This window comes from Taudactylus pleione, unplaced genomic scaffold, assembly GCF_031769625.1.
Source record: "Taudactylus pleione unplaced genomic scaffold, aTauple2 ptg000191l, whole genome shotgun sequence".
Classification (NCBI taxonomy): Eukaryota; Metazoa; Chordata; class Amphibia; order Anura; family Myobatrachidae; genus Taudactylus; species Taudactylus pleione.
This window is the reverse complement of record NW_028284593.1, coordinates 2006446-2027379: the sequence shown is the minus strand read 5'-3', so window position 1 is coordinate 2027379 and position 20934 is coordinate 2006446. Positions and strand designations below refer to the sequence as shown.

Genomic DNA, 20934 nt, shown 5'->3' with positions numbered 1-20934 from the left:
GATCACAGCAGGTATTGGAGATACTGCTGCAGTCCCTCCTTAATACATACGGGGATGCTTAGTATTTGAGGTAAAATCCCCGAAAACACCCGTTTTTGATAAATGGGCCCCTAAATAACTAAGCACAATAGGAAATGTTTGAGTAGTAATGATTGCAGTATCGCTGAATGTTTTTTTTCTCAACTTTATGTTCTCATTGTACAACAATTTTTGAGTCCTATATTTTATTTGCAGATGTGGAGCCACCTACTCCCAGCTGATGGACACAGTGGGCATACATCCTACATGTGCCGAGGAAGTGACCAAGCTGCACATTACTAAACGCTCAGGACTGGACCCCACAGTCACTGGTTGCTGAGGTTAACTACCATCCCGGAGAAAGAAATGCCATCTGTCTGCATGGTGAAGAGAGAACCATCAACATCATCCTGCTATATGTAACCACTTTACTCATAGCCATATATGTCAGATCCTCTGAAATCAAAGGAGTTATTACTTACTCATTGTGAAGGTTTCTGCCAGCAGTAAATTACATCTGAACTTCAGTGCACATTACAAACCACATTCAAAGCATTCGTGACATGTCTGATGTTAAATCAGGTGGAAAGGAGCCGATAAGACATCACCTTACTCTGACATAGTCTAATACTGCAAACATCCAGGAGATGGAACTACAGACCAAGGGATTGCAAAGCCACAGGTACACTGTGTAATGTTTCCAACACCCCTCCTGCTGCATGCCTGGAGACAAAACATTACAGGAACTTCATTCTAGATTTAGAGTTCATTTATCATAATAGTACAAAATGAATACCTTTGCTTTCCCAAAGCCAATCGACCACTGGAACCCACTAACAGTTTTCATGTTGAAAACTCATTTTTCTGTCCATATTTATTTTACTGTCTCATCTTTTTCTGTCCTCAGACTTTTCGAAACCGTCTTTCTGTTTGTTTTTCTAGCATGTAGTTAAAGTGCAGAAATGTATCTGATTTTTATCTCCAGCTGTCAGCGTGTTTTCACCTATTTCCACTTAAGCTGCACAACTGTGTAATGGGTGATCTTTATTTTCTAGAGGTCACACTACATTTAATAGTCTTTATCTTCCATGCTGTGTATAAATATACTGCCTGAAATCAGAAACCTACTGAGGAATCATCCAATACCCTCTTTATTACGCAAAGCATTTACTATAGGGTAAAACACCGTCCCCATGCAAGCATATGCTAATAATTTCATGTTCGCCTTTCATGATGTAGCCCGTTTTACCATAGTACCGTGCAAATGCAAATTCGTAGAGATAACATACATTAACTAGGTCTATTTTACTGCACATGTAGGAAATTAAACCCTGTGCTTAAACCAGATACAGCGTAGGTAGTTTTGTCTGTCATGTGTGATCCTATAGCATTGACAGCTTTCAAGATTAAGTATTCTGTGACAGATGGAAGTACACACTGAAATGTCCATGCAAGTGTTTTGTGGTAAGTTAGCTAAATGACTTGATATATGACAGAATTGCTTCCGCAGTCATTTCTGTTGGCTTCAGGAAATCAGTACCCAAGTTGTGTGGTGCTGTATCCTTTCATATTGCCTCTAATGTTCATTGTGTATGATGTAGTGATCATTATGGCATTACAGATGTGTCCACATACGTCTAACCTCTGTGATCTGTTTTGTCTCTGTGCGCTACAATTCGCGTTACACAACGCGCGAGCGCCTTGTGAGTTGGCAGCACCAAGCATCTTTTCGTGCAACTTTTTCCCTTAAAGTTTGTCTTACAGTATCGCAGCCACTGACACTGTAATGTAGCGTTTCGCATGCATATATAGCCGTATTCACACACAAAATATAGGCATAGTTTAATCAGCAGAAGCTGCTTGTGCAACCTACTCGCATCACTTTTCTAATAAGATTCATTCTAAGGGGAAAATTTGCACAAAAATAAGCTCGGTGCTACCGAGTCACGCCATGGCATGGGGCGAATAGAGGGACTGGTAACGCGCCAGGAGGATAGATGTATGTGGTCATATCTGTACAACTAATCATACATTATGACATCATTCCAGGTTAAAGGTATTCCTGCCACAGTACCATGAGATCATTTCTGGCTCAATAAATAAAAGCTTAGATCACCTAGGCATCAAAACCCATGCACTTTGCTCACAGCTTGGCATTATGGGTGTATTTAAGGACTGCTATGATGTAACATACTTACATTGCAGTGAACCAATATATTATCTTTGTATGTTAATTTGGCAGACAGCAGAATGTGCTAAAGAACCCTAGTCCTGATATACCTACATGCTGGACACAATTATGGTAATAGTGTGTCGCTTTCTAGATTCTTTTCTGATGTTCTAAAGATTAATGTCACATTTTGCAGCTCACTGAAAGGTTTACATCAGTAAAGTTAGTTTACGGGAGGAAACAGATTGGGAACCAAAATACATTTGGATAGCTGCCTGTAATTTGCGGCTACACTCTGAAATATTCTGAAACCCACATCACGCTCCTAGCCACCATCAAAGGCTTTCTGCCTCCTTTAGTACAATAAAAAATAACAGAGGACATCCTGAGGAAACCATGTCCTAAAATCACTAGCCTGGCATGTCTTCCCCACAAGGAGATATGAAAAATGACAACTGACACTAAATGTTCCATTAGCCAAGGATCATGTACGGTGATTTCACAAGGCTCTGGATATCTGAGCTGATGATCTGTGTGCGTGATTTCCAGCCGGGATTTGGGAGTCCCCAGTCTTACTGAAATGAATACAACTGCTTGTCTTTTCATTCACACCATGTGCTATTTAAAGCTAGCTCCTTATTGCTGATTATCCTGTGACGCATGTATTGGTCAGTTTCAAAGACCGGCTTTGCCCCGTTTTTTTTATTATTATTATTATTATTATTTCCTTCTGTTGTACAGGAATAAGTTACAGTATTCTGATGCCCATAGAGACGGATGGAAGATATATGCAGGAGCTTATCATACTATATTTGCTTTTATATAATGACTTTGTGGGGAACTGCAAATGTGTAGCAAAGGTACCTCCAGAAGGTCACAGATTTAGGGAAAATGTTTCCCATTGAGGCACAGATAACTTAAATTGTCTGATAAAAATAACATTTTACACAATGTTTTGGGAACATTACCTATGCTGTTGCTAATAGGATCATTTTGGCCATAATTTGTATTTAGTATGTTAAAGGGCTCCACAATTTGGGAAACTGATGTATTGCTTTCTAATACAACACAAATGATCATTGTACCACTGGTCTGTAAGAAAAGCTGTATTTGGCTTTGCTCAAGTCAGTGTTTGTAGTTTAAATGTCTCTTTGTTGCAGCCTATACTGTAGCCGGTCATTGATCACCATACCGATATTCAGTTTTCATAGTCTCACATTTTGCTCTATGTACCGTTTGGCATTGCTGCCAGTGTGTGTGCTATGCTTGCAGGTATTTCTCCCTGGTCCCTTCTCTGCGGGTTACATACTCAATGTGACAGAGGTACTTCTTAAAAAAAGCTAAAAAAGCACACCCATGTGAGAGCCTGCAAAGGAAACTAGCATGTTAGCTAGCATATTAGATTAAGGAATGCTGCAAAGTTTTTTTTAGTTAATGTTGAATGTAAAAATTATTTAAAAAATCCCTTTAATGAAAAGTAACATTATGCTATAGTAATCTGTAGTTATCCACTGCCAGTCTGGTGCTACTAGCTGGTTAGGTTTTTGTACAAACTACTGAAAAGCCACCTAACAGAGCTCTGGGGAGAAATGCATATGATCAATGCTAAGTGAAATAAAAGTCTCATGCTGGGCACATACTGTTAAATTATCGGTTCAATCAGCTGATCGGGCTGATAATTGAAAAGTGTATTGACAGGACCTAGCAGTAGTTATCGGTTTGTCGGACATGCAGAAATCATCAAGCATGTCCGATAATTGTTCGGCCGCACAACATTTCCCCTGTTCCTTCACAGGGGAGGGGGGAAGGGGGAAATGTTTCCTCCCATGGGAGGAACGTAGACATCATGGCCAAAAACTGTGACCTATCTCAAAGTGTATGGCCATTATATCTGATGGTGTAAGGCTGTCAGATAAAATGTCACAGGTTCCCTCACTTTAAAACTGTATTCATTTTAGGTGCAGACATTTTACAGTACATGTTTTATTATACTGATTTATACATAGGACCATCAATAATCATGCTAGAGAAATAATTCACTGTAATGTATACACTGTTATTTCTATGGCTATAACATTGTTTTCTTATAACATGGTGGAGGGGTGCTGGTAACTGCGGCAGTATACATTATTATTGAAGTGGTTTCATTCCTTAAATACTTCTGTGTATACTGTCTATGATGGAGTACAAAAGAGGTTGTGTGTGTAAATCTCACAAAGTGAGCTTGAAGACCGCCTTAGTTGAGCTGGTGGGTTTGTGTTGTGCTGTATAGCATCACATTATTAATGTTATGGCATTTAGAGATTCGATCACATCTTATCCAGATTAACAGAAACTCAAAAAATGCATTCAAAAGTTTCTGCTGACTCCTAAAGGGACAATAATTTGCTGTGTTAAAATGCTTTCTCCTAAAAGAGTAGTAATATTTATCGTGCGATGAATGACCGCAAGCAGCACAGATACCATAACACAATTATTTTATCCTGCAACAATATATTTAGTTTTACTGTTTAAATAGTTTTTGTGTCTATATGTGAGCACAGTGACAGAAGGCGTTTCTCTGCCTATCCCATGCTGCTTAGTTGTATATTGCTCTTTATTGAAAGGCCTCATACACAGGTGTAACGATGTATGCTACAGATCTATACATCATACACTGCTGATGCTCATGTCCTCCATGCAGACAATGGTCAGGTGTCTATTATCAGGGATGGTTGAATTGTTACCAAGGTTACTATTTAGAATATGAAAATGTAGATGAGTTGGGATACCGACAAATGATAGCTTGTCTATAAACTCAATTGGGATATACAAGCCTGAAAATGTGCTGGTGTTCTTGCTTGATGTATGTGTTATATGAACAAAGAAAATAAAACCATTTTGTACCATAAGATATAGTTCTGCCTTATTATAGAGTGCTATTGAATTGTACAGGTCTGGATTCATCTCTACACTGCCAATGAGATGGCTGTCATGTACTCCCATTGATCTGGTTAGTCTATATTTGGGAGGGGGGATTTAATACTATAGTGTGTGTAATTCACCATCTTCAGCACACTAGAAATGCCTGTCATAAGAAATCACTGAATTTAGAATGTTCTCCGCATCAAGCCATTTGTAAGATTTAAGGGGCTGCTGTATGTATAACATGGATATGAGTCAGTCTCTCTAAATACTAGTAAATTCCATATATGTTAGCTGTGTGCAACTGTAGCACTTGCTGGAATAGTGTCCTAATTAGATCCAAGGTGTGGAAACATAGTGTTCTCATTATCACAACCTGACTGAACACGTTTTTGTATTTCAGCAATGTAACAGGTAGTAATTATAGAGCATGTAACAGGAAACAATTTGACAAGATTTTGGAGTCTGAGTGTGTGGGGTTTTCACTCCCTGTGGGCTGGCCTTATTACCTATCAAGCTGTGCTTTGGGATGCTTGCATTTTGAACAGCTGCATTCTGCTGTGTAATGGAGCATACACACGGGCAGATTTCTCAGATCTGTCAGATGAACGATTTTACCAAAGATTTGAACGATTTTTGACTGCATTAAAATGAATGGAATCGTCCAAGTCTGACTGCAAACACATCAGATGTCAGATATCGTTATCTGACCATCGGGAATGCGCGTCGTTCAAATCGTTCATCTGACAGATATGTCAGATTTTCCTTCAGATATGAACGATTTTTTAGATCGTTATCGTTCAGATCTGAAGAAAAATCTGACCGTGTGTATGCTCCATTACATTGTTAACACTTGTATTGCTGTAACAATGTTGTGCCAGTCACTGATGAGCCAAGTACAGTATTTAACTCTCTCTAGATAATGAATGGTGTTTACCTATAAAATGGTATATCCAATGCCGCTACATAATAATCACTTGTAATCATTACAGAGAGATATCCCTTATGGCCAATGTCTCAGAGCCAACCTGTACTTTAGAGTTAGGATTTTGAGACCTTTTGTACCAGTTACACAGGAGGAACATACATTTTATGTTAGAAACAATTTGGAATAGTTTATAGCTAATTTTTATTATGAAAAAATGCTCATGAGAATTAGGTCTGGTAAGGGGAAACCTTAAATACTGTTTGACCTCTCCCCCACTTCCCCTCAACCCAGAAATAATAGCAAAATTGAGGAAAAAGTACATAATTTAGGATAAAAAGGTAAAAGACAAATTAAATTCAAGTGACCCGCGCCAAAAATTGTTATGCTTAAACTGCGTATTTTTACTAGTTCCCTTGCTAGAAAAATGCTAACCCTAAGAACCTAGTACACTATTAGCAAGGTAAGACGCAAGAAAAGTGTGCAGCCTTTATAAGGAGACAAAAGACGACAGGTACGATATGAGTGACCTGCGCCATTCATCCTTATGCTTTATCTGTGACTTTATATTTATCCCTCTGTGACAAAAAATAAATCCATAGAACCTAGTACACTAGACGCCAACTAATGCTGGGCATACACTACCAGATAAAATGCCTGTTAGACCGACAGACATTTTATCTGGCAGCCTGCCAGCCGCAGAAGTCGCCGGCATACACTGTGAGAGAAATCTCACAGTGTATAGCCCGACATCCGCGTTCCGCCCCCGGGGGCGGAGACATTTCCCTGTTCCTTCCATAGGAAGGAACACCGGAAATGTCTGTCTGTCGGCTGCGCTGGGCATACACTGCCCGATGCGGCCGACAGTTTACCCGCTAAATATCGCATCGGACGGGCATGCTGGACTATCCAGCATGCCCGACCGAGCAATATTTAACCCTCGGTCGCCCCCCCACATGCTACAATTACCGCGGCGATCCGCCGATATCGGGCGGATCGTCCCGATAATTGTAGCGTGTATGGCCAGCATAAGATGACATTGAGGGTAAAGTATCAAAACTGAGGGAAAAGTGCACAGTACAGGAATCATGTCAGGCATCCAGCAGCATATAGCCCAAAAATTATAGGTTATGAGGACACGCACTCCTACATCACTATCACAGAGGAGTGATAATAATTTGGGAAAGATGCCTTAAAAAGGTCTGTGCTAAGATTGTAACGGCGACAAGTATGTTTTTCTAATGGAATAAAATTTTGTGATTCTTTATTATGATGATTGGTGAGTGAGTGCCCTCTATTTAAATTGATATAAATCAGTCTGGTGGAAACCATGATTAGCGATAGTGACAGGGCCCAGCTGCCCCTACCATGCTTCTACCAAGGTTGGTACAACTGGAGCAACCACATTAGAAACAGATAAAATTTTGCTACTGACAGAATTGTCAAAAGGGTTAATTCTGCTCTATCCTCTGTTCAAACTAAGGGCCTGATTCAGAGCCGCTCGTAAGCGGCTGCTCGCTCGCTCCGAGCGATGTTCGCACATCTGCGCATGCGTATGGGTCGTAATGCGCATGCACCAACCAGTCATTGCGGTCAGAAATCGTGCCCTCGCAAAAGCGAGGGCCTGCTAATTTGAGTGACAGAATGAGGCATATGTGGATGGTAACAGGGGAAGGTGCTTGAAAACGGGGAGTGGAGATCCGAACGCAGGCGTGCCAAACGGTCAAAACAGGCGTTTAATGGGTGTGCATAATTAACAAAGCCGCGTCATCGACCACGTCACTTGGTTGTCTTTTAGTCTGAACTGCTCGCAGTGATTGCGGGAAGTAAAACCTACCACAAGCACTGCGAGCAGTTCAGACGCCTTTCGATGTACTCGATTAATCTAATAAATAGCGGAGATGACGTATGATGCGAACGGCCATGGGGTGTCTTTACAAAATAGCAAGCTCATGTTTCGTTCGCTCGCTCGCTCAGACATAGAGGCGTCAACAGACCGCAATGAGCGAGCGCTCAGTTTAATAAATAGCGGAGATGACGTATGATGCGAACGGCCATGGGGCGTCTTTACAAAATAGCGAGCTCATGTTTCGTTCGCTCGCTCAGACATAGAGGCGTCAACAGACCGCAATGAGCGAGCGCTCAATTTAAATAGCCGGACCCTTTTTCTGAACAACCGTTCGCAAATAGTCTTAAATCCACAAATATTCACCTTCACCACCTACACTTTTCTAACATGGAAACAATGGTTTATTAGAACACCTATACATAACACCAAATTTTGATTTCAAGAGCCAAACTGTGGGAAATATAAAATCCTGCTCATTTAAGCATACTTATCTGATTGTCCTTCACTCTACCACTTGTCTCATTTTCCTCTCCCATCATAACATGTCTGCCTAAACAATATCTCCTTCCTTCCCCACTCACACGTCCAACCTCATCCAGGCGGAAAGTTGTGGATCTGCCTGATGGACCCACCCCCTGATTAAGGAGGGGGACAGATTTAGGGACTGATCACCTGAGGATCTAAACATGGATCATCTGGGTGATCCCTCGGTAACTACATACTTCTCTACAGCACATAGCAGCACTGTACAGCACAGTGCTGTCACTGCCTGTGCAGGGTTCAGTGAGAAAAAGGGGGTAGAGCATGTATTTTGCTACTGGTATGATGGTAAGCACAGAGCCGTAACAAGGGCTCTGAGCTCCCTGTGCCGCCCCCGCCCCCTTTGCACATGTCAGTGTAACGTAGAATTTTGCATATAGATACACCCGCAGTCGCACACAGAATAGGGGCATGCAGCATATCATTTTAATTAGCTCCTTGTGCATCCTAGTTAAGGGAAAAAGATGCTTGGCGCTACCGAGTCACATGGTACTCATTCTATTTAACGTGACTTGAACCTCACGGAGGTAAGATGTGTTATGTTCTGGGTTGTTTGTGGACCCGGGGTGGTAGCAGGAGCGATCACAGAAGCAGGTTTGTAAATAAAACTAGGATTTTTAATAAGTGCTTGAGTAGACATATAATGTGGCAGTAAATAAAAGTCCAGGAAAATATAAATGTGCTGTGGTGGGAGCAAAAGGGTTAATGTCCAGGTAGAAACAATTAGAGCTGTCCAGGTGTGCAGGTAGTGAAACTGAAAATAATCAAGCCAGGTTTGCAGGTAGTGAACTGAAAATAATCAAGCCAGGTTTGCAGGTAGTGAACTGAAGCGCAGAATGTCAGCAGGCTCAGGCACTCAGGTATGGGCAAGGGTGGTGGAGGTAGCGGGGTACCAGTGGGAACTAGGAGCTGACAGGCAGACTGGCAGACAGCGAATTCACAGGAACAGGAAAGCACAGAGAACTCCCTCTCAGCTAGGCTGAGATACACGTTGCACTGGCAAAGAAGGAAGGCACTGACCCTTCCTAAATACCCTATGCCGTGCTGTTACTGGCCGGAGGGAACATGTGACTCACCAGGATTGGCCAGCCGCATCACATGGCCAGAAGGCAAGATGGCGGCGCCCATGCCAAACGGAACGGAGACGCCGCCAGGCCTCACCAGCGCAGAGTGACAACAGGGCCGCACAACAACGCGCGCAGCCAAAGCCCCCCGCCAGACACCAGCTCCGCCACCAGACAGCCCGCGCCACAACGACCTCACAGGTAACACCCGCCTAGCGCCATGCTGAAATACCCTGGCCGTGACAGTACCCCCCCCTTTTGGGGTGGCCTCAGGACACTCACCAGGCTTCTCCGGATGGGCAGAATGGAATCTCCTGATGAGCGTGGGAGCATGGACATCACGAGCATCGGTCCAGCAACATTCCTCTGGACCGTAACCTTTCCAGTCCAACAAATACTGAAGATGACCTCTGCGCAGACGAGAGTCCAAGATCTGGGCGACTTCAAACTCAACTCCTCTCTCCGTCTGGACTCGAGGAGAAGCAGGTAGAGCATTATGGAACTTATTCAGGACTAGGGGCTTTAATAAGGAAACATGGAAGGAATTGGGAATTTTTAGGTATGGGGGTAACTTTAAACGGTAGGCCACTGGATTAATGACTTCTGTTATGGTGAAGGGACCGATGAAGCGGGGTGCGAATTTCATAGACGGAACTCTTAGACGAAGGTTCCGAGTAGACAACCAGACCTGGTTTCCTACTTGCATGCGTGGAACTATTCTACGCTTCTTATCGGCCTGGGTCTTATAGCGAGAGGATGCCTTCAACAAATCAAACCGTACTTGAGTCCAGATGGCAGCAAAATTCCGCACCGTGTCCTCCATGGCCGGAACATCGAAAACAGGCAGGCTTCGGAATTCGGGAACACAAGGATGAAGGCCATATACAACCTGAAATGGCGTTTGGTTAGTTGACGAGTGGTAGGAAGCATTATGTGCAAACTCAGCCCACGGCAGCAAGGCAGCCCAATTGTCCTGGGAAGATGACATAAAAATTCTTAAGAAAGTCTCTAGATCTTGATTAACTCTCTCGGTGGAGCCGTTGCTTTGTGGATGGTAGGCCGTGGAAAAGTTTAACTTCACTTGAAGAACAGAACACAAAGCCCTCCAGAATTTTGCAGTAAACTGCACACCACAGTCAGAGACAATTTCAGCAGGAAGGCCATGTAGACGAAATATGTGTTGGACAAACAACTGTGCCAGGTCAGGGGCAGAAGGTAACTTCTTCAACGGTATATAGTGGACCATCTTAGAAAATCGGTCTATTACAACCCAGATAGTGTTGAAACCTTGAGAGACTGTCAGGTCTGTGACGAAATCCATGGAGAGATGCGTCCATGGACGTGATGGAGTAGGTAATGGAAGCAATTCCCCAGCTGGAGCTTGTCGTGATGATTTATGCTGGGCACAGGAGGAGCAGGAAGAGATAAACTCCATTATATCTGCCTTCATAGAAGGCCACCAATAGTGTCTTTTCAGGAGCTCCAAGGTCTTCCGAGTGCCTGAGTGCCCTGCGAAGCGAGAGGAATGTGCCCAAGTGAGAAGCTGCTTCCTTAATTCCGGGGCCACAAATGATTTTCCCGTAGGAGGCTGAAGTTGTAATGCGGCAAAAACTCTTGATTCCAAGACAGGGGTACTGCTTTGATTTTCAGATTGATCATCACAGAGGAGAGATCTCGATAGGGCATCAGCCTTCTGATTAAGTGCTCCAGACCAGAAGGTCAGGGTGAACTGAAACCTGGCAAAGAATATTGCCCAGCGGGCCAAACGAGGACTCACACATTGGAGGTTTTTGAGAAATAGGAGATTTCTATGGTCCGTAAATACAGTAAATGGAAACTTGGCGCCTTCTAGCAAATATCTCCATTCCTTCAACGCCAACTTTACAGCTAGTAGTTCTTGATCATCTATGGCGTAGTTCCTTTCGGCAGGAGAGAATTTTTTAGAAAAGAACCCACACGGATGGACTCGGTTGTCCTCATAACGTTGAGACAAGACTGCTCCCACAGCTTCAGATGATGCGTCTACTTCCAACAAAAAAGGCCGGTCCAGATCGGGTTGTCGAAGAACTGGTGCTGAGATAAAGGCCTGTTTTAGAAGATGAAAGGCAGACTCTGCCTCAGGTGACCATTGGGCAGGATTAGCACCTTTGCGAGTCAAGGCTGTAATGGGAGCCAGCAGTGTAGAAAATCCCTTAATGAAGCGTCTATAATAATTTGCGAAGCCCAACAATCTCTGGATGGCCTTCAATGTTTGAGGTCGGGTCCAATCCAGAATTGCCTGTACCTTCTTGGGGTCCATTTCTAAACTGGAGCCAGATATTACATAGCCGAGAAAAGGTACACTGGGCACTCCAAAGACGCACTTCTCCAGTTTGCAGTAAAGGTGGTTTTCTCTCAAACGGGTCAAAACTTCTTTAACATGTTCTTGATGTTTAGCCACAGAGGGTGAAAAAATCAGTATGTCATCCAGATAGACAACAACCGAAACATTTAACAGATCCCGGAAAATCTCATTAACGAAACTTTAAAAGACAGCAGGGGCGTTACACAATCCAAAAGGCATTACTAAATACTTGAAATGTCCATCTCTGGTATTAAAAGCGGTCTTCCATTCATCGCCAGCTCGGATACGAATGAGGTTGTAAGCCCCTCTTAGATCTAATTTCGAAAAAATGACAGAGCCCTTGACCCTATCAAACAATTCAGTAATCAGGGGAAGAGGGTATCGATTCTTTACAGTAATGTCATTAAGGCCTCGATAATCGATACATGGTCTTAGACCACCGTCCTTCTTGCCAACGAAGAAAAACCCAGCTCCGGCAGGTGAAGTAGAGGGGCGAATGAACCCCTTTGCCAGGTTGTCCCGGATGTATTCGGTCATGGCTTGAGTCTCAGGCAAAGACAGCGGATAGGTACGACCACGAGGTGGTATCTTATCAGGTATCAATTCAATTGGACAGTCCCATTCCCTATGAGGGGGTAAGATATTTGCTTGTTGTTCAGAGAAAACATCGGCGAACATCTGATATTCCTTGGGAATGGCAGAAGAAACTAATGGAACTGTCTTTCTCACAGGTCGAATTTTTGGAAGACAGGATTTCTGACAGTCCATGCCCCATGACAGAATCTGCATAGAACTCCAATCAATCCTGGGATTATGTTGACGTAACCAGGGTAGACCAAGAACAATTTCTTGAGAGGCCTCTGATATCACCAGGAATTTTAAGGACTCAGAATGAAGTGCCCCAATTCGGACCAATACTGGTTGAGTCTCTTTGGTGACTATCCCGTTAGTTAGAGGGCGTCCGTCTATAGAGGTCAGAGAGATGGCATGGTTGAGAGACAAACAAGGAATCTGAAATTTATCTATGAAACTAGACGTTATGAAATTTCCGGCTGCTCCCGAGTCGAGTAGAGCAGTAGCAAAGACAGGTTTGGGTTTAAGATCCAAGGCTAGGGTAATCGTGAAATCTTTAATTTTTGGAGACGGGTTCATAACTCCTAACTTGATGTCTCCAGGTTCAGTTAGGATTTGGCATTTCCCGGTTTACGGGGGCAGGAGATCAGCAGGTGACCGGACTCTCCGCAGTACAGACAGAGGTTCTTTTGCATTCTTCTCTGACGTTCTTCTTTAGAGAGGTGTGTATGATTCACCTGCATAGGCTCCTCTTCAGTAGGGGAAGGAATGGGACGGGTAGAAATGGAGGGGGTAAATGACCTTTGCCGGTCAGTTCTGTTTTTTTCAGCCTGACGTTCCCTGAAGCGTAGGTCAACTTTGATACACAACGAAATCATGTCGTTCAGATTAGTAGGAAGCTCCCGAGTGACTAGATTGTCCTTTAATCGGTCTGACAACCCATGCCAGAAGGTCGAGGTGAGGGCTTCCTCATTCCATTTGAGCTCTGATGCTAAAATTTGAAATTGCACGGCATATTGACTGACAGGACGGACCCCTTGTCTCAGTGTCATGATGTTTGATGATGCTGATACAGTACGCCCAGGTTCATCGAAAATCCTCCTGAAGGATGACACAAAGTCTGCGTAATTATCCAGCAGCGGATCTGAGCGCTCCCAGAGTGGGGAAGCCCATTCCAAGGCCTGGCCGGATAACAGAGAGACTATATAAGCCACTTTAGTTCTTGCAGTTAGAAAGTTGTCAGGCTGCAGGGTAAAATGTATGCCACACTGATTTAGGAATCCTCAGCAGAGTTTAGGATTGCCGTCAAATTTATTTGGTAAAGGAAGACTTAAGCGGGGAGATGATCTGCCTCCTGTATTCCCAGATGCTGATGCGGATGTAGATGCTGGTACTTCAGGGGTAGAAAAGGAAGTTTGCAAACTATCCTGTCGCTTGGACATCTCTTGCAGAAATTTAGCCATCTGATGCTGCACGTTTTCCAGATTTTCTAAACGACCAGAAATGCACCTGAACAAATCCACTCCTGACTCCTGATCCGTGGCCGGCTCCATGGGGCCAGTGCAAACTGTTATGTTCTGGGTTGTTTGTGGACCCGGGGTGGTAGCAGGAGCGATCACAGAAGCAGATTTGTAAATAAAACTAGGATTTTTAATAAGTGCTTGAGTAGACATATAATGTGGCAGTAAATAAAAGTCCAGGAAAATATAAATGTGCACAAGAGTTCTGTGGTGGGAGCAAAAGGGTTAATGTCCAGGTAGAAACAATTAGAGCTGTCCAGGTGTGCAGGTAGTGAAACTGAAAATAATCAAGCCAGGTTTGCAGGTAGTGAACTGAGAATAATCAAGCCAGGTTTGCAGGTAGTGAACTGAAAATAATCAAGCCAGGTTTGCAGGTAGTGAACTGAAGCACAGGATGTCAGCAGGCTCAGGCACTCAGGTATGGGCAAGGGTGGTGGAGGTAGCGGGGTAGTCCAGTGGGAACTAGGAGCTGACAGGCAGACTGGCAGACAGCGAATTCACAGGAATAGGAAAGCACAGAGAACTCCCTCTCAGCTAGGCTGAGATACACGTTGCACTGGCAAAGAAGGAAGGCACTGACCCTTCCTAAATACCCCATGCCGTGCTGTTACTGGCCGGAGGGAACATGTGACTCACCAGGATTGGCCAGCCGCATCACATGGCCAGAAGGCAAGATGGCGGCGCCCATGCCAAACGGAACGGAGACGCCGCCAGGCCTCACCAGCGCAGAGTGACAACAGGGCCGCACAACAACGCGCGCAGCCAAAGCCCCCCGCCAGACACTAGCTCCGCCACCAGACAGCCCGCGCCACAACGACCTCACAGGTAACACCCGCCTAGCGCCATGCTGAAATACCCTGGCCGTGACAAGATGTATGTGGACACATCTGTAAGCACATTAAAAAAGTGAGATCCATACTAAATACAGTGCAAAAGTCAAATCCCCTGAAAAAGCCAGATCCATACAAAATAAATTGAAAAAGCCTGATCTACCAAAAAGTTGGATTCATGCTGAATACATTGAAAAACCAGATCCACTGAAAATAGTGCACTTCCAGCTTTTCTGGGTGTGTGAATTTAATGTTGTTCCGTCTTTTTCAATGTATTTAGTATGAATTCTGCTTTTACCCTCTAGTAAACTGTATATTAAAGACATAGCTCAACTTTTAGACTATAGGATTACTGGGGAACTGATTTGTATATCCCAGTGCTACAATAATTTCATATAATATATGTCTAATTCATAGCTTGTGTACCCTATATCTGCAATTGTCCCTGTTGAATAAATGGCTCATTAAGGGCAGGATGCATTATTCCTAAATATGCAGAGGTTTACCGCAATACATATGTATCCTCATATGTATTAAAAAGACCTGCAGCAGATCACTGCTGCTGACCCCTAGCACAGCAAGCCCCATTCTGTAGGGCTGCAATGTGCCCATATGCAGCAAGCTCAGGAGAACATAACTGTATATAAGTGCTTGGGAGGAGCTTTGGCTGGGCAGATGGGCTTAAAAGGCGAGGGAAGTCAGTGGAGCATGTGATAACTGGGTCGGGAGAGAATGCAGTGTCTTTATTGGAGATATAACCAGAGGGATTGTGAGGGAAGGTTGAGACCGTTGGAGATCCGTAAATAAATGTACTCCATTAGAATCTACCAGTTGGCTGAGGTGGGGCACACCATCGTGAGACCGAGAGGTGGGGGAATTCTCAGGGGGAAGTTAGACACCATGGGGGTGAGTGGAGATGTGCCAGGGGCAAATTAAGAGAGTTGTCTCAGTTTTTTCCAACATTGCAATGTAGGGTCAAGTGTGGGATGCCACGGCAATACATGGGAAGGAACACTGACGGACTGTTCATGTTCCTTAATAAGAGGCCATTGTTTAAGGGAAGGTATACAAGACATCTCAACCACCCGTGCCAAATGTACCAAGTGGTAATATCTAAGGAAAGGAGGTAGCTGGAGACCACCTTCAAATCGTCATCTAATAAGGACATCCTGGCGAAGCCTCCGTCTCTTATTGCCCCAAACAAATCTCCCAACCACCTCCTGTAGTTCCCTGAAAAAAGAGATAGGGACAGATATAATAGTGTATGAATGCCTATTAGTTGCTAATGAAAAATAATTGCTTTCCAGTCTAATTGTTTGGTTCCAAAGCATAAAAAGGTTATTTTATGTAAAAAAAAAAGTAACTATATTGAAGTTTAACAATTAGAGTAAAAAGCAAGAAATATACAATAAGTACAGCCGATACATATGCAAGTGCAGTGGTCCCAGTATACAGTCATTCAGTCCTGAAGTCTGCGGTCGCAAAGAAGATGTCTGTATACTGCAGCCAGTGCACAAGCCTATATACGGTACAGGTTACAGAGATAACAAAGGAGACAAGTTGGCAGGTTTTCATTGGTTCTTACTTCTGGTCAATCTGGTCATTTGTGAGTTCATACGGTGTAATCAGGGGTATGGATCAGTCTTCCAACGGTCACATTGTGTATCTTCCCGCCAAAGAACTGGTTGAAACTGGCTACAACACTGCATACAAGAAATAGCATTCTACTCAATAACTCCCTGTCATCCATAACTAGCGGACGCATGATGTGACTTCTTTGCTGATAGAAACGGATGTCTGCAAATAAAGTTATTTAGTATGATATCAAACATGACATGTCTATTTTATTCTGAACCTTAGATCTCTTTTACATACATCTTACATCATACTTATTAACTAATAATACCTTTAATAACTATAGTTATTACCTATAATGTGTGGGAACCATTTTATATGTATGCGTTCGCATTTGTGCGTCTGTGTATATGTGTGTTGAATTCACATAGGTGTGTATGTGTGTGTGTGTTCGCATCGGCACGCAGTAGCATGCCAGTAACATGCTATCAGACAAAGGACGATAACATGTCATACTGATCTCATACAATCATCTGACTTCAACAGTCCACCCTTTGATAGCAAACAACACTATCATATTCTATTCTTAACCTATTTAGTCAGGCATAATAAATTATCTAATATTCTATACGGTATGACACAATTCGGTCATTGAACCGTCAATAGTGCACCTCAAGAAAGGGTAACAACCCTTATACGCACTCAGCGTATCTATAGGGGACCATTGGTAGGATGTGGGACCTCATCTAATCTATAAAGGAAGTTTGGGGGAATTGAGACTACATTATCTATGATGTTCAATTTTATTATACATGACTAAGCCTATTCACATTTTATTATCTGATGGTACATTCAATTTCTTCGGTCAATCACCTCTTTGGGGTCATTAGTATTGGTGTGGCAAGCCATTGTCTGATCCAATGAGTCTGCTTCCCAATTCTCCAGTCTTTATATGTATGAAATGTTTAGACACAGCAAAGACCGATCTATGGAGTATTAGCAGAGCTTTAAACTAGGGGACCTGGTGATGTTATACTTCCCGTCTATGGACCTCCCACCCCGTAATTCAGAGAAATTTAATGGGAATGGTACTAATCCTACATTATGTTGTCCCTGAGGCACATGAGTGCACATCCAACATTCAGTCTGGTTTAAGACCTTACCCACTAAGGAATGGTAATCCTCTAAAGGATGCCCGCCCAAATACATATTACTCTTGAACTGGCATCGTTGGATGCATTTCTCATCAACTAGGGATCCACAGTACTCACAGATACAATATTCCTCATATAATAGCCCCTCACACTGTCTCCGAGTTCCATGGCTATCAGATCTCCTAATAATCCCTGAACTGAGTTTGACCATGTGTTGCCCTGATCGTTCTATCGCTCTCTCCTCCGACTTCACTCTATCGACATCACTATCGGCCTCCCTCTCCATCGTCTGTCCTCCATCACAGAAGTAGGAAATCCTGAAACAAAAATGAGAAGAACCCTGGAACAAGAAAAAGAAACAAATCGCCACTCCATTGCTGGGATAGTAGTCTGTACATGTCTCTGGCTCAGGTGTTTTCACTGCAGTCTCTAGTTCTCTCAGAACAGGTTCGCAATTGACAGGTCCACGTGGTCTGTCTCGACTTCGCCTTGTACCTCCTTCGGGTGGTTGACTTTTCGGCAGTGAGTGGAATGTACCCAGGTATCTCTTTCTGCTACTGTCAAAGATGTGGTACTTGTCATCAACACCTGGTAAGGACCTTCCCACTGGTCTGTTAAACAACCTGAGCGCAAGAAATTTTGGATCATAACATATTCTCCAGGTTCAACATCATGACAGTTTGTTTCTGGCATACCAGGTAACAACATTTTGAGTTTCTGTTGCTGTTGTTTCAGTTGTCTGCTCATTTTTATAAGATATTGCACAGTAACCTCATTATTACACTTGAAATCATCCTGTGGACCTATGATCAAATGAGGTTGCCTTCCAAACAGTATCTCAAAGGGGGACAGATTAAGAGGAGGTCTGGGAGTGGTTCTGATGCTATGGAGGATGAGCGGTAAGGCTTCTGGCCATCCTAATCCAGTTTCAGCCATTATCTTACTCAGTTTATACTTAATAGTTCACTCTCTCCACCTTCGCACTTGCTTGTGATCGGTAGGGGGTGTAAAGTCTACTATTGATTCCCATAAGTTTACACAAGTTCTGGAAAACATCACCAGTGAAATGAGTACCCCTATCACTTTCTATGATTCTAGGGATACCGTATCTGCATACGAACTCCTGAACAATCTTTTTAGCAGTGAAAACAGCAGTATTATTGGCAGCTGGATATGCCTCTACCCAATTAGAAAATACATCAATACAAACTAATACATACTTGAGATTCCTGCAAGGTGGTAATTAGATGAAGTCAATTTGTATTACCTGAAAAGGTCCATCCGTTGGAGGGATATGGGATGGCTCAGTTGGTATTGTCTTTCCGACATTTTTCCTCAAACAAGTCAGACAGGACATTGCCCTTTTTCCAGCTTAAGAGAAAAAGCCTGGTGCACACCAATATGCGTTCGCCCTGTGTAAGTGCGAGACAGTGGCATGTGCCACGACGGTAGCTGCGGCGTGATGGGTGCCGGCTGCGTGCAACTCCCCAACCAGCGATGGGTCGAGTTCGACACACGCAGCCGGCACCCATTACACTGCAGCTACCATCGTGGCAGGCACCACTGTCTCGCACTCACACAGGGCGAACGCATATAGCCAGCGGGTCACCCCTTCCCTGCACCCATGGGCACGTAGATGGCCCAAGTCAGCCCAACAGAACATCTGGCCCCAACTGGACTTTGAGGAAGCCGCTCCCTGCACAGAAGTTGAGCACCTACCGGTAGGTACCAACCGCCCCTCCTTAACAGCACGGGACGCTGCCACTGGGGACGCCCCCCAACCACCAACATTAGAGCATCCCAGTTCCCAAGACCGTAGACCATAGATCCAGCAGGGGTACATGCAGTAATAAGAACCGCATGGTAAAGAGGCCCCTCAAAGGGTCCACCCACCCCCCATACTGTGGATTGCACCTAATCACCACCACACGCCCCCACAGAGACAACAAATTCCCGAGGAGCACTGTGCCTCCAGACAAAGGAAGGAACTTGTGTCCACACAATTAAACACGAATTGAATAAATATATCACTTATACCTACTCACCCAGCATTATGTTGTAATTCGCACCCCACTACAAAACATCCACCACAATACACACTGACTGCCCAACCCTCCCCCCACCATATCCCTCTCCCCACCCCCCCTAAACAATACCCAGGAGCGCACGTCAACCTTTCCATATATAGCCAACCTATAGCAGGACCAGGGACCCCTACTCGCACATTGCAGCACCAGCCCCCATCTCTCCTCCCCCCACCCCAGACGTTCCCAACCACACATCCCCTTACCCCACTCCACCACGAAGCGCATCCTAACCAACCAACTTCCTACATCTATTGGTAAGGTGACTAACTGCAAGGCATGAAGGTGCTAAGCCTGAATCCTAGATATTACTGATTTTAGATCAATAAGAATGTAAAGTAGCTTCCTTTTGTTATAATTCACAGTTTTCCCTTCTAATAGCAGATGGCTCATTGGTAAGCTGTTTGACTGCAAAGCATGAAATGACAGGTTTGAGTCCCAACTATGGGGTCAATCCAATTAGGTGCAAATTGTGAGGTACGAGTTGCTGTTTTCTCTTTGAATTCGCATAGCGAATTAATTTTGCAATCCAATTAGCAACTCGCACTAAACCACTAAGAGTGAATTCGCATTTTTCCATTCGCACCTCCTTGAGGGTGAGAAATTAAAAAGAAAATCTTTTATTTTAAGGTTAAAATGTCGGGACATCAGGCTGAAGCCTTTGGACACCCCCCCATAATAACTAACTAGGCGGGTGTAGTAGGTTATCCCGATCATCAAAACGTAATTATTGACTAACCCTATTCTACACCCTAACCCTCCCTTAGGGGTGCCTAACCCTAACCTCCATCCCAAGTGCCTAAACCTAACCCCCCTGTCCCCGCAGCCTATCTCTAAGTCTCCCGGGGGGGTGCCTAACCTTAACCCCCCTCCCCTAGCCTAACCCTCCTGGGGGGTGCCTAACCCTAATTCCCACTGGGAGCCCTTTAACCAAACCTCCCCCCCCCCGCCACGGCTGCCCGTGCCCAGCTTACCTTCGTTTGGTATGTCAGGTGTCGGTCTTCCGGCGTAGGTCTAATTGCAGGCATCAAAAACTCGACGCCTGTCTTTAATACCTTCCTTGGATTTCACAGTCGGGAAGCCGGCGGTCTGGATTTAGACAGTCTGCTTCCTGACTACATTCCAACTAGGCAATTGGAAATTTCCAATTGGCTTAATTAGTCCAATAATTACATGTAACTTTTTTAGGCAAAAAAATAAAAATGGCCTCAAATTACCCAAAAAACAACTTTTTTGTTAGTTTAGGCTCCCCAAATTAAATTACAGTATATTTTTAATTGAAAAATAATTGTGTTGTTTTTTTTTTTTTTACAATTTTTCAAAGTGCCCTCAAAGTACCCCAAAATCTCCTTTTTTTTTTTTTTTTGCATTTTTTGTAATTCAT

The 20934-nt window shown here is 43.8% G+C and overlaps 1 protein-coding gene across 2 annotated transcripts in view; it reads left to right on the top strand.

Annotated features, from left to right (window-relative positions):
• Positions 1-20934, top strand: part of TXNRD2 (thioredoxin reductase 2) — a 187325-nt gene that overhangs the window by 154223 nt on the left and 12168 nt on the right. The window contains exon 17 of one of the 2 annotated variants that reach the window (XR_015878950.1): positions 235-700. Coding sequence is in view for 1 of the 2 variants with exons in the window: in XM_088476667.1 (XP_088332793.1) it covers positions 235-364 (130 nt within the window). In the remaining variant the exon portion in view is untranslated. Of the gene's footprint in view, positions 1-234; positions 5068-20934 lie in introns of those variants that run through there. The other variant, XM_088476667.1, reaches the window with a different exon arrangement.